This window comes from Centroberyx affinis, unplaced genomic scaffold, assembly GCF_046629955.1.
Source record: "Centroberyx affinis isolate AG114_WGS23_722 - 3 ecotype Tasmania unplaced genomic scaffold, CSIRO-AGI_Caff_v1 ptg004049l_1, whole genome shotgun sequence".
NCBI lineage: Eukaryota > Metazoa > Chordata > Actinopteri > Beryciformes > Berycidae > Centroberyx > Centroberyx affinis.
In genome coordinates, this window is record NW_027281845.1 from 344,283 (window position 1) to 358,611 (window position 14,329).

General features: G+C 39.8%; 1 protein-coding gene across 1 annotated transcript in view; it reads left to right on the plus strand.

The window, feature by feature from the left end:
• LOC139663563 (metabotropic glutamate receptor 4-like) overlaps positions 1–14,329 on the plus strand; it is a 109,289-nt gene that overhangs the window by 37,061 nt on the left and 57,899 nt on the right. Inside the window, exon 2 of the mRNA XM_071542274.1 lies at positions 5,026–5,242. Coding sequence (XP_071398375.1) covers positions 5,026–5,242 — 217 coding nt within the window. The remainder of the gene's footprint in view (positions 1–5,025; positions 5,243–14,329) is intronic.

Sequence of the window (14,329 nt, forward strand, 5' to 3'; positions counted from 1 at the left end):
CATCAGGGTTGCTTGAATATAGAGAGAGCACTATGCCTTTTGGCCCATTGGCACTTAGGTGTAATGCAGCACATAAAGCACCTGCTGTGTGACAGTGAGGAGGCTTTTTGCACTGGGAGCTCACCCACTGCTCATGGTGTGCAAAAGCAGGCCTTGGTTCGTTAGGCAGTCAGATGTTCTACTTTTAGTGTATGATTATCATAACCATTTGTTTTTACATTCACACTTGTCTAAAGACAGCAGGCAGAGCTGTTGAATGCTCATGATGTTGGGTGAAATTGCCTTTGGGCACTGGTCTTAGGCCAGTTTTAAGCATTTCCCCACCAAATGTTTTTATGTTGTGTGTATGAAAAGTGTATGCTAATCTGAGGAGGATGCCTGGGGCCAATCTTGCCTCAGAGTAATTTGAAATTAATTCTCCTTTTGTGGGAATAATGTTCTAAAGGGATATCTATCATGTGCCAAAAGCATGTTCGTCATCATCACAAGCTGTTTAAAGCAGTGTATCCAAATTATTCTGAACCCAACCGTATGCTCTGACTGAGGACAATGAATGCTATTGGCTACAAGGGCTGGATTTGTCTGCAGAAGTAAGAGCAGGGATGGTTCCACATTCAGTTAGTTAGGTTCCATATTCAGTCCATTAAAAATGACTGATTACCTGCTTCAAATTTTAACAAGCAAGGTAATCCCCTGCAGCACTCAAACTTAGTGACACAATGTGATTGCCTTCAGTTACTTTTTGACCATTTTGTCTCCAAAATACAGTGAATATCTGATTAAACAAACAAACTATTTGACTACTTGACTGCAGACTGTAATTTAAATAGTGCTGTTATCGTCAATACAGCTGCTATATGAACGGTTTTCTAAGACCGTATCTGTATAAAGATGTTATTATCTATCACAATCTAAATGCCTTTTTACTTTCTAACATGCTTTTGTGTAATCCAACAAGTAATCGTCTGTTTTGTTTTGAAAATTATGTGTAATCTGATGATTGTTTCTTTTAGAATAACTGTAATGGAATACAGTTACTGTTTTTGTAATAACATTACTATAATCCTGTTACATGTATGTGAATCTTGTTACAAGTAATGGCAAGGACATGAAGAAACACAGCCAAGCCTAGACTATTAGCCTATGCTCTGAAGGTAAACATTCTGCTAGGGGAAAAAAGGTTACTAAGTAGTAAGGATAAACTATGTTAACCATCCATGTTGTCCATATGCAACTTGAGTGAAGCAGATGCTCCGCATTTGAGTCGTACTGCAGGTTACAAGAATCTGTCAGGTGTCTGAATTACAGATGCAAATATAGTCAGCTATTTTGCATGCTATCATAATCTGCACAGAGAGAAATATTGCACCTATATCTTGGATCCCAACATTATCATCATTAAGTTTCCTCCCATCTCAACAGGATGCAAACCAAAGCAAACAACATGCAAGATAAATGTGGCACCAGACAGTCACTAAAAGCTCTTAAATGATGCTGTAAAACATAAAGGGATGCAGCACAATATTTCTATGCCAGATTATGACTTTGGGGAGCTGTATTTGGACCTAGTTGATCTTAGGACATTTGCAAATGTTACCATTAAATGTCTTCATATCATAGGGCAAAATCTGAATTAGAAATTAGACATTTGAGTGAGGTGTCAATTAGGGACCCATATTCTGGAGATAGTCCAAATGGGATGGATGCACAAAACAAGGGCATCTAAATATCTATGCATCTCCATAGAGTCAATCAATCACAACATTGTAATGGGAATGATTTGTGTTACAATGAATTCAAGTAGAGTCTTGAGACTGAAATGCAATTTGAAGTGTAATTGAAAAACAAAACACAGGGAGGGTGTTGCAGTAATTGCTATTTTCATAGTCAAATGAACATTATAGTCAACATATTACTGGGTTATGATTCACAGTGTGATTCATTAATCTTAAATTGATATCAGCTTACATTAGTCTGTTACAAGACTATCTGATTTTACACAATCAGTGGGACAACAAGGGTTTTACTACTCTATTCACAATCTCACAGGCTAAAAGCTAAGAGCACAAACTTAGGCTGAGATTAACGCAGTGTAAATATAAAATATTCAGCTCAAGATGCCGTATGTAAAATTATCCACATCTCTCTCACCAACTGTCAAATTGTCATCTTCCCAGCAAATAACAGATTGCTCGACTCAAATTATGTTACAGAAATCTGCTATTTTTGGCCTAGTATTGTACCTGTTAATAGTCACAGCAATTAAACAGCTTGGCACACATGACGGGCCTTCAATACATAACATGTTTGGTGTCATACATTTCTGAGAAAGCGCCAAGCCAGGAAGAGGAAAATATCTGCTGCCTTTTTTACGCATTTTAGCTATGTATATTTCTGTAGATTCTGCTTATTGTATTTGTTATTAATGCCCACATATGTCTCAAATCCCAGTATCTATCTATCCATCTATCTATCTATCTATCTATCTATCTATCTATCTAGCTATTCGTCTATCTATCGGGGGGGGGGGGAGGACTGCTAGATTAACACGACAATACCTCTCTGAACTAGGAGAAAGAAGAAATGCTTCAGTCCTTAATTAGTAGGACTCCTTTAATTACGATAACAATACAATAACTTTAATTACAGGCAGGCAGACCCCTCATGTGCGGTTAATTCCATTGAACAAAGCCTTTTCAAGCATTTAAAGGGATCCCTGCTCTTGGAGTCCGGGCCACACCGCAAGACCTTAATTGAATTGGAAATGCCACCAACACTGCTAAACGGACAAGTAGCTATTGTGAAACTACTGAGTGTTTCTTAAGGCATATTCACATTGGAATTATGTGGTGGAGAGAATTTCTCTCTGCAACTTTTCTCTGTGTCCTCATTTCCAGTGTTTACTTCCTACTACTTTATTGTTTTTTCTCCCAAATAACCTCAACCAGGAGCCTCATATGTGTTCACTCAGCTTTTGAGAATTCCATTCCATGAATATTCCAAGTACAGCTCACTATATGAAGGTGATGACCATTATTATGTTTTCCATACCACTATTTTATGTTTTCCCTTGCTGAGGCACGCTGACGCTGAGGGAATAAAACAATGCTGTGCAGGGCATCTCAGGGTCATGGTACTGAAGTGAAGCACTTCAGCGACTCGGGCCTCTAACCTGTCTGCATGAATACATTTCAAACCAACTAGTGTAGCTTGGACAAGCATGATGTACTGGATAAGACTGAAAATACCACCAACAAATACCTTATGATACCAAATAAAGAACAAAAACAGATTTTCATGGTTTCATGCCGTAGCTCTGAAAATCAACACTTATCACCACATCTTATGCTTCTGAATGCGGTTTGCTTATTAAAACTATTCTGGTGCTTTAATATTCTCGCCCCCAGATGCAACATAGAGTGCATTAAAAGGCTCTAACAGAAAAGAAACTTTCAAAAATGTGTGGTTTATGCGCGCTCATTAATGTAATCCAGATCATGTCCTTTGACTAAGTCCCTTCTAACCATCTTCCTCTAAGATTTTTTTTCTTTTCTAATCTATATTCAATACTTATCACAGGTAATCTGCGGCCAAGGGCCTGTGAAGATAAGAATCCAGTTCAGTTTTTTTTTTTTTTTTTTTGGTCCCAAATAGGGAAGGTGGGCCAGAGTGCTGTTCATCTTGGCAGGAGGAGGATGCCTTTAAGTCAGATGTTTAATACCAAGGGTTATCTCTGTGTGTGTGTGTGTGTGTGTGTGTGTGTGTAAGCGTCTGTGTGTGTGCCTACGGGTCTGCTGTCTGTGATAATGAAATGCTGCATGTGGCAAAGAAGCATCCAGAGGGAAATCAGAGCTGTTTTTCATTAGGATCAGGTTTCACTGAGTGCACCTTCTCCTCATTTTGTTTAGAGACACAAAAACATGCGGATACATCCTCATCAAAAAGGCATACTGTGTATCATTACCGGGAAACACCTCTGCCTTCTGTTTAGTGAATCAATATATGCCATAGGGATGAAAAATTCAATTTTCACGAAACACAGTTTACTTATAGCAAAAACTGACAAGGTACAATCCTTGAAGACTGTTCCCTTTGTTGAGAAACAAAACAGCATCCAGAAAAATTGGTCATTCAATAAAGGCTGCGTGCCTTAGTTGACTTATTTATCTATTTATTTATTTACTTGTTTACTTTTCCAATGTTTTTCCTACTTCAAGACACAAGCATTAGTAAAATCTCAGGCGCACTGGCAGTCATTATAGAAGTCCTCCATCATGCATCTACCTTTATTTGATTCTATTTAAATGTATACTCACTTTAATGTAGAAGTGAATTGGCATTGGCATTTAACTTGTGTCTCTCACACTTGGTACGTGATCATACTACCTATGTCAGTATGCTATGGCAGTACATAACTGAAGAAAACTTTAATTCCAAATATTTTTTCTCCAACTAAGAAGCCACACTACCTTCTGTAATGCAGAAAACCCCTATAAACCCATGCTATGCCACGCTTCTGCATCCTCATAAGTCACTGAGACATGTTTATGTTTTGCAAGTGACCCCTACTCATGAGTTTGACATGCTCATCATCTCAGCTAGTGAACTGGCCTGCCTCCTGCGGTTTAAGGGAGCTCCGCCGCTGCGCTCAGTATGAAAAGGCTCGGTGGGGGTTCAGGATGACTGGCTCTGTTTTGAGTGTGGAAAAGGAAGGCAGTCTGTTGGAGGCCGTCAGACCTCTCCTCTGAAAAAAAATCTGTTTATACTTTCTCCCTCCCTCCCTCTCTCCCTCCACCTCCACCCGCCTCTATCCCTCTCTCCCTCCCTCCCCCTGACCTCTCCTCCCTAAGTCTCCCAATCTATATCCTTTCCTCTATTCCTCCCACCACTCTCCTTGCCTTCCCTCACCCTCCTTCCTATATACCCACAACTTTAATCTCTGCCTCCAAATCCATAACTCCCCCCCACCCCCCTATACCCTTATATCCACTGGAAGCTAATTCTGTCCTCTTCCTTCCTGTGCAGATACCCCAGGTGAGCTACGCCTCCACAGCCCCAGAACTGAGCGACAACACCCGCTACGACTTCTTCTCCCGTGTGGTGCCTCCGGACACGTACCAGGCCCAGGCCATGGTGGATATCGTCAAGGCCATGCGATGGAACTACGTCTCCACGGTGGCCTCGGAGGGGAACTATGGAGAAAGCGGTGTTGACGCTTTCATTCAGAAGTCTCGGGAGGACGGTGAGTATACTTGGCCTCATGTATCATTACCGTTCGTCTTGCTCCGTGCGTGGGAAGATTTCGTCCGGCGAGGACGTACTGTAGAAAATCCTTGAAGCGTGAAGACAAAAGAGCACAAGATTCGATCACAGAACATGCAAACAACCAAAGATAAAGGACATACTGTAACATATAAGACATGTCATTAAAGCACATTCAGAGGCCTCAAAATAGCACAAGAATATAATCTGATGCAACCAAATATAGTTACTGCGTGAATGGCTTTCAGTGTGCAAAGTGTGTTTTTTCCTTTTACAGGAAAGGTACATTAAGAACAGATTTGTATGTTCTCAAACCAGCAAAAAAAAGGCTCCAGGATTATTACATTGTGTCTTCACTACCAAGAAATTATTGTTTTTTTTTTTTTATTATTTCATGATCATTTATCTCTGTCAGCCAAGCCTAAGAATTAGTTCTTACTGGCTTTGACCCATTTGGCAGAATCAGGTTGAGGGTCAAAGGTACAGATTCATTCAGCATCCTCTGGTAGGAATAAAAAAATGACTTTGAGAAACATAACACAAAAAAACGAGACTTTTCATGGGGCCTCACTTTGGATGTTCTTCCTTTACTTTTACTTTTACTCCCATCCACCAAATTACTCCATTGCAGGAGTTTAAGTGTGTCGGTTGACTGTAAGTAAAAGTGTAATTAAAAGGATGAGACCTTAAGGTGCCCTGGTCACGTCTTTGGCTTGCACTTGCCTGGATAGAGTGAGACAGACTTGGCTGTGGCTGCTCATGAATTACCTCTACTATCACTCCCTTGCCTGAACATTAAATCGCCTGGCCACCAGTCAGCATCGCAGGGACAGGAAATAAGTGTTAATGGGTAAAAGTTGTTAAAGGATTACATCTCTGGGGTAATACTTGAGCATAAAGACCAGGGCATTAATATCTCTGCATATTAAGATTTCCAGTTACCCAAGCAGAAGTGCTAATAGTGTCATGTATGAGGTACAGGCGATAGAAATACCACCATAAAATCTTGCCACAGTGATGACTTCTGTTGGCTGTGCACTGGTGTTAAGTGCATACTGTGGTATGATTATGATTCAAGGACTCCTTAGAGGCCATATTCAGTGCCATCAAAGGTAATCATTAACAATTCTGAGTGATCATCTTCATCTGATGATGCATTTCCTTCCTAAATATTAGACAGAAATGGCAAGAAAGCCTTTCTGATCTCTGCACTCTCAGCATGAAATAGTCTACAAAAAGACTTGAAACAGGAACCTCTTTCTCTTACTGAGTTCAAAGTTATGAAAGATGACTCCATCGGGAGTTTCTGTTGCCTTAAATAAGTTGTTGTCTAGCTTCTGAATTGTCTCTCTCTGTCTGTCTCTCTCTCCCTCTCTCTTGTACACACATTCAAAAGACCCTTTTCAGCAGGAGCTTTCTAAAAAGTGGTAATCCCAATGTGATCAAGATTCCAGAAATGTTTTGCTGATTCATTTGTAGTACCCAGATTTAGCTGAATAGCTGGGTTCCATATGGTTCCACTCATTCAATCAATCAAAGAGTAATGGATCACTGAATCGGATTTACAGTTCGAAGTCTGAAAAAACAAACAAACAAACAAACAAACAAAAGAAAAAACAAGAGAAATGGTTTTGTGCCGCATTGTAACCACCGCTCCAGTGTCCACTATTGTACAGCATTTACAGATTCTCCAAAGAGTGAATGCTTGAAAGAACGGTGGATCAGACTCATATGATAAGATCAGATTTCTTTCAAACAGCCATGTGGGGTGCTAGGATACTGGGGGTGGGGGGGGGGTTCCGGAGCACATAGCTAGCTACCTAACTTGGGTCAAATTGGTGTTGAGGAGAGTGTGACAGGGGATCAAGCGTAAGAGGGTAAGAGCTGTTCTGATTGTGTGATCGGTTGTTAATTGCTGATGCTCAGGGATATTGCAGTAGGTGTCATGGAAACATACAGTATGAGTCACATTCAACATTCAATCACTGATGATAGCAATAGGGTTGAGCTGATGAACGATGCCATTGTCCATGAGGACCTTAGATGGCTGATGACCCTGATGAAGGCCACAAGCCGAAACGCGTTGGTCTAACATTAAAGTTGTTCTATATACTACAAGTGTTGCTGGAGCTTTGACTTCTTTAGACTTTTTTTCCCTTCTCCATGCACCTTGGAAGTTGGTGAAGTTGTGCCAGAAACCCCTACTCTACGACCTTAGATGGCTGAGCACGTTGCTAGCTTACAGAGCCCCCCACGAGTCTCCTGGAGAAAACAAATAGTTGATGTGAAAATCTGTACCCACGGATTAGTAAACTGTACATACAGATTCGTAAACTGTACCCTCAAATTAGCAATTTGTACCCATAGATTATATTTACAATACAATATTTTCATTGATTTTTCATTTTAATTACAGTAATGATAATACAATTTATATTTCTATCAGCCCAAATGTACAAAGATTCCACCATATATTAACTACAGCTTGGTTTCTGAAGGTATAAATGCAGAATCAAATTAATTTCTAACATAATCTAAAGGTGAAACTTCACCTTTGATGCTACCTTATTTGATAATTAATACAAGAGAATAATTCTTATTCCATTCCCATCCCATAGCTTGGATGACAATTTATAAAAGTCTTGGCCACGATTGGTGACCCAACAGTTTGAAACACATTGGATTGGATTGAAGATTGGACTAAGTGTCTGACTTTCACCTGATGACCCCAGTTGAGTCACTGCAAAGGAGTCATCTTGATGATCATGGTAAAAATGATGTCAGGCACAACAGTTCGATGAGTAATCGTGTCCTGAAATCTTTGGTCCTGATTCACTAAGATTGCATTGCGGGAGGAAATAGTTTGAGCAAATCGGTCGGGAAACTGCAGAAGCAAAGTGCATCCTATTCACAAAAATATTTATGCAAATATGATCGTGCAAAAAAAACGCCCACAATTTATAACTGCGCCTGCAAATTGCACAATTTCCAAACGGCTAAATTTACATGCACATAATAAAGTGACTATTGTCAATGCAGCTTTTAAGGTAATAGTCTGTTTAAGCCATTTACACGATTACATAAACTGACAACTCCTCATAATAATCTTGTTTACATTACTGATATGTTACTATTTATTTATTTATTTATTTATTTATTTATTTATTTATTTATTATAATAATATAATTATATATATGTGTACATACACACATATATATATATAGATAGATATAGATATAGATATATAGAAATATATATATACTATATTCATATATGAGAAAATTGTGGAAATTGGATTTTTATGTTTTTTTGTTTTTTAACCAAATTTAACCAAAACAGTTACAGCCTTGATTCTGCTCTACTACATCATGTTGTTCATCGCAGCCATATGGCTATCTCTATTATCATTGTAAAATCCCATGCTCCTGACACTACTTTTGGAAATCCCATTGAAAAGAAGGAGATGATGCAAGCAATTGTTGCACCCTGGGCAACCCAGTGTTTTTGGATGAGGATACGGAGTGAGGATTGTTGGGAACAGGTGGTCCTGAGGGAGTTCAGTGATGAGTGGAGACAGAACTTCAGATTGGAGCTGTGTGATCTACTGCGTCCAGCGCGTCCAGGATGTCACCATCTGTGCTCCTATACTCCTGATGATTTGCGCTGTATAAACTTGGAAGGTGTACGGAATAGCCTACCAAATTATAGCCAACCAGTTTGGTGCGTGCAAAAGCATATATGTTTGTGTACTTATTTTGTAACAGCCTGTGCTATTTGAGCAAGATTCAAACAAAGTACCCACATTGGATTAGATGTGCATAACTGCGCAGTGCTTGGAAAATAAAAATCGTATCTCTCAAATTAGAGGCTGCAGATGAAACGCACATATCTGTCCCTCCACCTTCGGATGAATATAGGGATTTCATCAATCAAAATAGATCCTACAAACAGTTGTGGATGACAGATATTGGTAAGAATCAGATCTTAATCTAGCCCAGTACAGACTACAGTTCCCTTCTACCTCCACATAACATGTTGAGCTGGAGACATGCGCAACTTTGTCACAATTCAAGAAATGCGACTAAAGTGTATACATGTCCCAACAATGCCAGGAATTGAATGGGATCTATGGGTCCTCTGTTCTATATCTTCTTTTATATTATTGAAAAGATGCAATATCATCTGAGTTGGTATCTCCAAATAATTTCTGGCTATTGCAGTTCAAGGATAGAAATTCTTGCAATGCTCACATGCTCTCTAACTGATCTAATTTGCTGGTGACAATGTCTGTGTCTTGCGTAAATAACAGCCGCCATGGTAAAAATCCATCTGGCCCAAAAAGTGGCTAATTTAAGGGTCTCACCCAAGTGAGCAATTAAGAGCACCTTTTGAAGAATTTTGTTTGCGGTACTTTTCCTGCAGGAGCGCATACTGCCTGATGTTTTGTGAATTGGTTTCTAAGCCAAATTTACATGACCAAGCCCCGAGTCATATAATGTAGGCAATAATTATATGTAAAACTCCTATCTACATATGGATGAGGAGCATTGGCAGAACGCTCACAGTGCACCGTTAGTGATTAGCAGGAGCTCCTTTTTCTCTCATTGCGGAGGCTTTGCATGTTCAGTTACCTCCGCAAACGCTTAGTGAATCAGGGCCCTTGTATCTGCTACAAATCACCAGTGTTACTCTGACAGTGTAAAAGCACTATGCCAATGTTTCCACATTCATCGGAGTTAATTTAATGCTTGATAGTTTTGAACTCTCTCCCCAGAACCATATCACCTCTATGAGTGGACAAAAAACTTGTCAACTCAACATATATTGTCACTGAAAAAATCAACTTATTAACAGTTGAAAATTTACTGTGTCGTGATAAGCATTAATCTTGATCTCTTAATTGAAATGCACCCTATTCCATTACTGGCCCACCAAAACCCTTGACTTTATGTTGCTAATTCATTGTTAATTTACTGTTGCACCTCTGCACTTACTTTGCCAGCTACTATTGTCTTGAGCTGAATGTACCGAGAAAATGAGGCGAAAAGGCAAATTATCTGAGTCAGCTCCCACAACGACAACCCCGGCAGCCACCTGCTTGGAGCTGCACCAGCACAGCTCTCCCTCTCTCCCTTAAGAGAGCTGGCAAATATAACTGAGTACAATGCGGGTAAAAACCAGATGATGAAAGGTAAATATGTATTCCAGGTGGGGTTTGTTGATCTCTGCTGTGTATTTCCCTTCCCTGGTAAACAGTGTCTGGAGTCGGGCATCAGTGGCCTTCAGTCCTCTCCTTCTTGGGGTATTTGGGGTGAGCAGCTGCTCGTCTTCCACGCACTGACCCAGGATTTGACTTCCCCTAAGCAGGGAGATATAAGGGCAGATGCAAGGATACACAGAGATAGAGGGAACCACTAAAACAGTAGTCGAAATTTGTTGTATGACATGCTTCTGTGTTCAAGAACACCACTTCCGGAAGCGCATGTTGTTGCCAATGGAGATTAAATTGGAGTAAAATGTCCATGGTCCTTCATTTGTGTCCCCGGAACCCATTAAACTCATTGAAAATGCTGTATCTTTAAATTAGAGTACAGTATAGGACATTTTAAGCTAACGTTGGACATAAAAGGTTTTAATCTGACAGTAGCAGTATGCTCTTGCTAGCCAGAGAAATGCCATGACCTTTCCTTCAGTGCCAGCCTCAAAGAAAGTTTTCTCCTGGCAAGGTGAATTGTGCAATTTAATCAAACCTGGAGGAAATTTAAGGAAATAGCAGGACAATTGGGCCGTTAGCCTCAAAATTACGATGCCTGCACTACCAAATAATTTGGTAGGAGCGACTTAAATTATGTATTCTTGGCTGATATGGACACAAGATGCTTTATTTCTTTAATTTCCAATGCAGGGCCTATTTGGTGCAATATACACATAGTTTTTGAAATGAAAAGTTCGTAATGGTCATCTGGGGCCCACTCCATGGTCTGTTACTGCATACTGGCTTGGTATTTATGAATTTAAGATCCTTTTCGAGTCGCGACTTTAGGAAACAGGCAGGAGACAGTGAGGCTAGTGAAGTGTGGGCTAATGGGCAAAAGAAGCCCATAGAGTCCCATCTTTGACTGCAGACAGCCCCTCGCTGGTGCAGAGATGTTGATTACTGTGGAGCATGCCCTAAGAGACGTCATTAATCAAGTTAATGAAACACAATGTCAATAAGAACCCTAACGAGATTCCCCTGCAAACCGATGGCCAGCGTGACATCAACATGAGAAACCCTGCTAATGGAGTCAGTGTCATCCCTCTTTGAAGTCCTCGATTACAAGCATTAGCTACAATGCTAGCATGAGCTGAATGAGCGCATGGGGGAAATGTGAAATAAAGAAAAAGAAAAGGGGAACACACACACACAACTCTGCATTGCTCCTGGGTGATTTATTTGTAGACGCAGAGAGCAGGACAATATTAGATTGGGCTGAGTTTTTGCCAGGTAACAGAGTGTACTGTATAAACTGCGATAGAGGAAGGAAGGAGCTCAATTATGCTTGAGTAATTTGTTTTATGCCTGAAGAAGATCTTTTGGGTTTACAGTGTAAATATATCATATCACAAGCAAACCTATTTAACTGTGTCCGTTTTTAGTTTGTTTCTTCCTATAATGTATTTAAAGATGGCCATGTAAGTTACAAAAAAGTTACAAAATGTGGTGATTGGAATATCAAGCGGGCATAGCATCGTTCCACCCAGAGCAACAGAGAGACATCTGAACATCTGTATTGTAAATGACCGCTGCCTCCCAGGGACCAGACCACAGCGCACTCAGCGATGTTCCTGCTACTTTCCATATGGCCTTTTCATCTCTAGTTCTCACCCGCGTGCGACATGTCAGCCAGTTATGTCCTTATTTATTATGTGACATCACGCAAATGACCCCTGAGTGCCTCAGATATGTCCTGTTGCAATTTGTTTAAACAATTACTTGTCTTTGCTTAATTGGGCAAGGCGGGCGGCTCAGTAATCATCACTCATCTCCTCTGTCGCTTTTATTTCTCTCTCTCTCACTCAGGGTCTTTCTCCTCAATGACATAATGATTATGTATCTCCCTTAATGCAGATATATGGTAAAATCCAATTATCTAAAGAAATAGCTTCTGTTTTAAGCTTGGTCATCAGTAGTATATACAGTAACTCTAGCAGCTATAGTCAGCGAACCACAGCGTTCCAGGTGACATCATGCTGTAAGTGCATGTTTGAGTTTGTATTCTGCAGTTCATGGACATTGGCCAGTAAATACAAATAAACATTTTCCTCTCATTTGTTAACATGTAGTTTCCATTTGTAAATATTAAAAGCGAAGAAGAAAATTACAGCAACTAATTGTTGCCGATCCAATCAAGACAGCAGAAAGCCAAAGTAATGGATTAGGGTGTGGGGGAGGTTACAGTGGACGCTGCTGTGAAGCAATCCAGTAGATGTTTAATTTATCCTCAAGTACCCGGGGGATGCTGCACAAATTGGTCACAAAAAGCAATGTGAATTGGGACAGATAAGGTTAGTGGCTGCTAAGCTAAATATGAATATAATTGCATGTAAAATAAAAAAGATATAAAAAGAGGATGCTGACTATGAGAGCTCAACACCAAAATGGCTTCAAAGGCTGCTGTGTTGTCATGTGCCTATGAGTAGAGCCCAAATTACATTTGTTGGCCATCAAATTGCTTCCAACAACAGGGGAGACAATCAATCTAGAGTTCAAGAAATATAAAAGAACACAAAATGAAACAAATTTTAAGGAATGGGAACCGATGATTCAGCCGTGCAATAGCTCCATGCTTGTGAGTGTATTGGAAATAGCGATATTGGAAATGCGGACGGGGGGGAAGGGTAAGTGATATGTTGTTGAAAGATATTTAACTATGCCTTTACATTTACCAATTATTAAGAAGAGAAAGGATTACAATGAATCAAAATCAAACAATTATGTAAATTGATCCACTCAAGCAACTAATCTGGATTACAATTCTGCAACTAATCCATCCAGCTCCTCTTCATTAGAACATATTGATAGCACTTTTGTAAGAGGGATAAGATGTGCTCAGCTTTCACTAAGCACTTTCTAAATTGGCTTCATATTATCATCATTAGACTAGGCCAGACTAGACATATTGTATTCCCCAATATTCTTAAGATTTTTTAAGAGAAAATGTTATTTTCTGGAAAGTGGAAACTGATATGAAATCGAGTTCAATAATAAAATAATGTGATTGTTGCATTTCTTTTTTTTTTTCTTTTTTTTTTTAAGAAAAGCAGTAGTGCTGACAAAGCTATCGGATTAAAGTGGACACTCCACTCTATATTCAGCAGTTACAGTACACACTGATTCTTCAGAACTGGGACAAATCGGGCTTTAATTTTGAAAAAAACAAAATTTAACATGTTAAGAAATCTTGTCAGAAATGTCTATAGAACAAGTTTTCAAGTAACAAGGTGGTTTTACAGGTGGTGGGATGATATGTAGTCACATAATTTACAATAAGTATAAAAGACCTATGTTTTCTGGGGACAGTCCCAAGATTTGGTGCTTTGTCCCTGGCTGGCACCACGTCTGGAAATGTCCCGGGATTTCCCCCCTACCTGGACGGCATTAGTATTACCTGTGGCCATCCTTCACTGTTCCTGTCCGGAACAAACATGTCACTGATTTTCCCCGGCTGACATTACCTCCTGTACTGTATGAGTTAACTGACGTTAACTGACGTCCTGGGTATTCCTGTCCGGATCGACATCTGATGTTAAAGATAAATTAGATGAAACTTTATTGATCCCCATGGGGAAATTAGGTCATTGCAGCAGCTAAAGTAATAGGATTCAGCACAAAAAAAAGACAAACAGAATATAAGCAAACAAATAGAATATAACATAATCAATAAAAGGAAAAGCTAGTGCGTCTAAGCAAAGAAAATAGTGGAAAAGAGCGCAGGAGCTGCTGCATCTGGCGATACGACCATGTGGAGCCACTTAAAGAGAGTTTTGCCTGTTTTGCTGTACTGCGGATGACGTTGTGTGGCT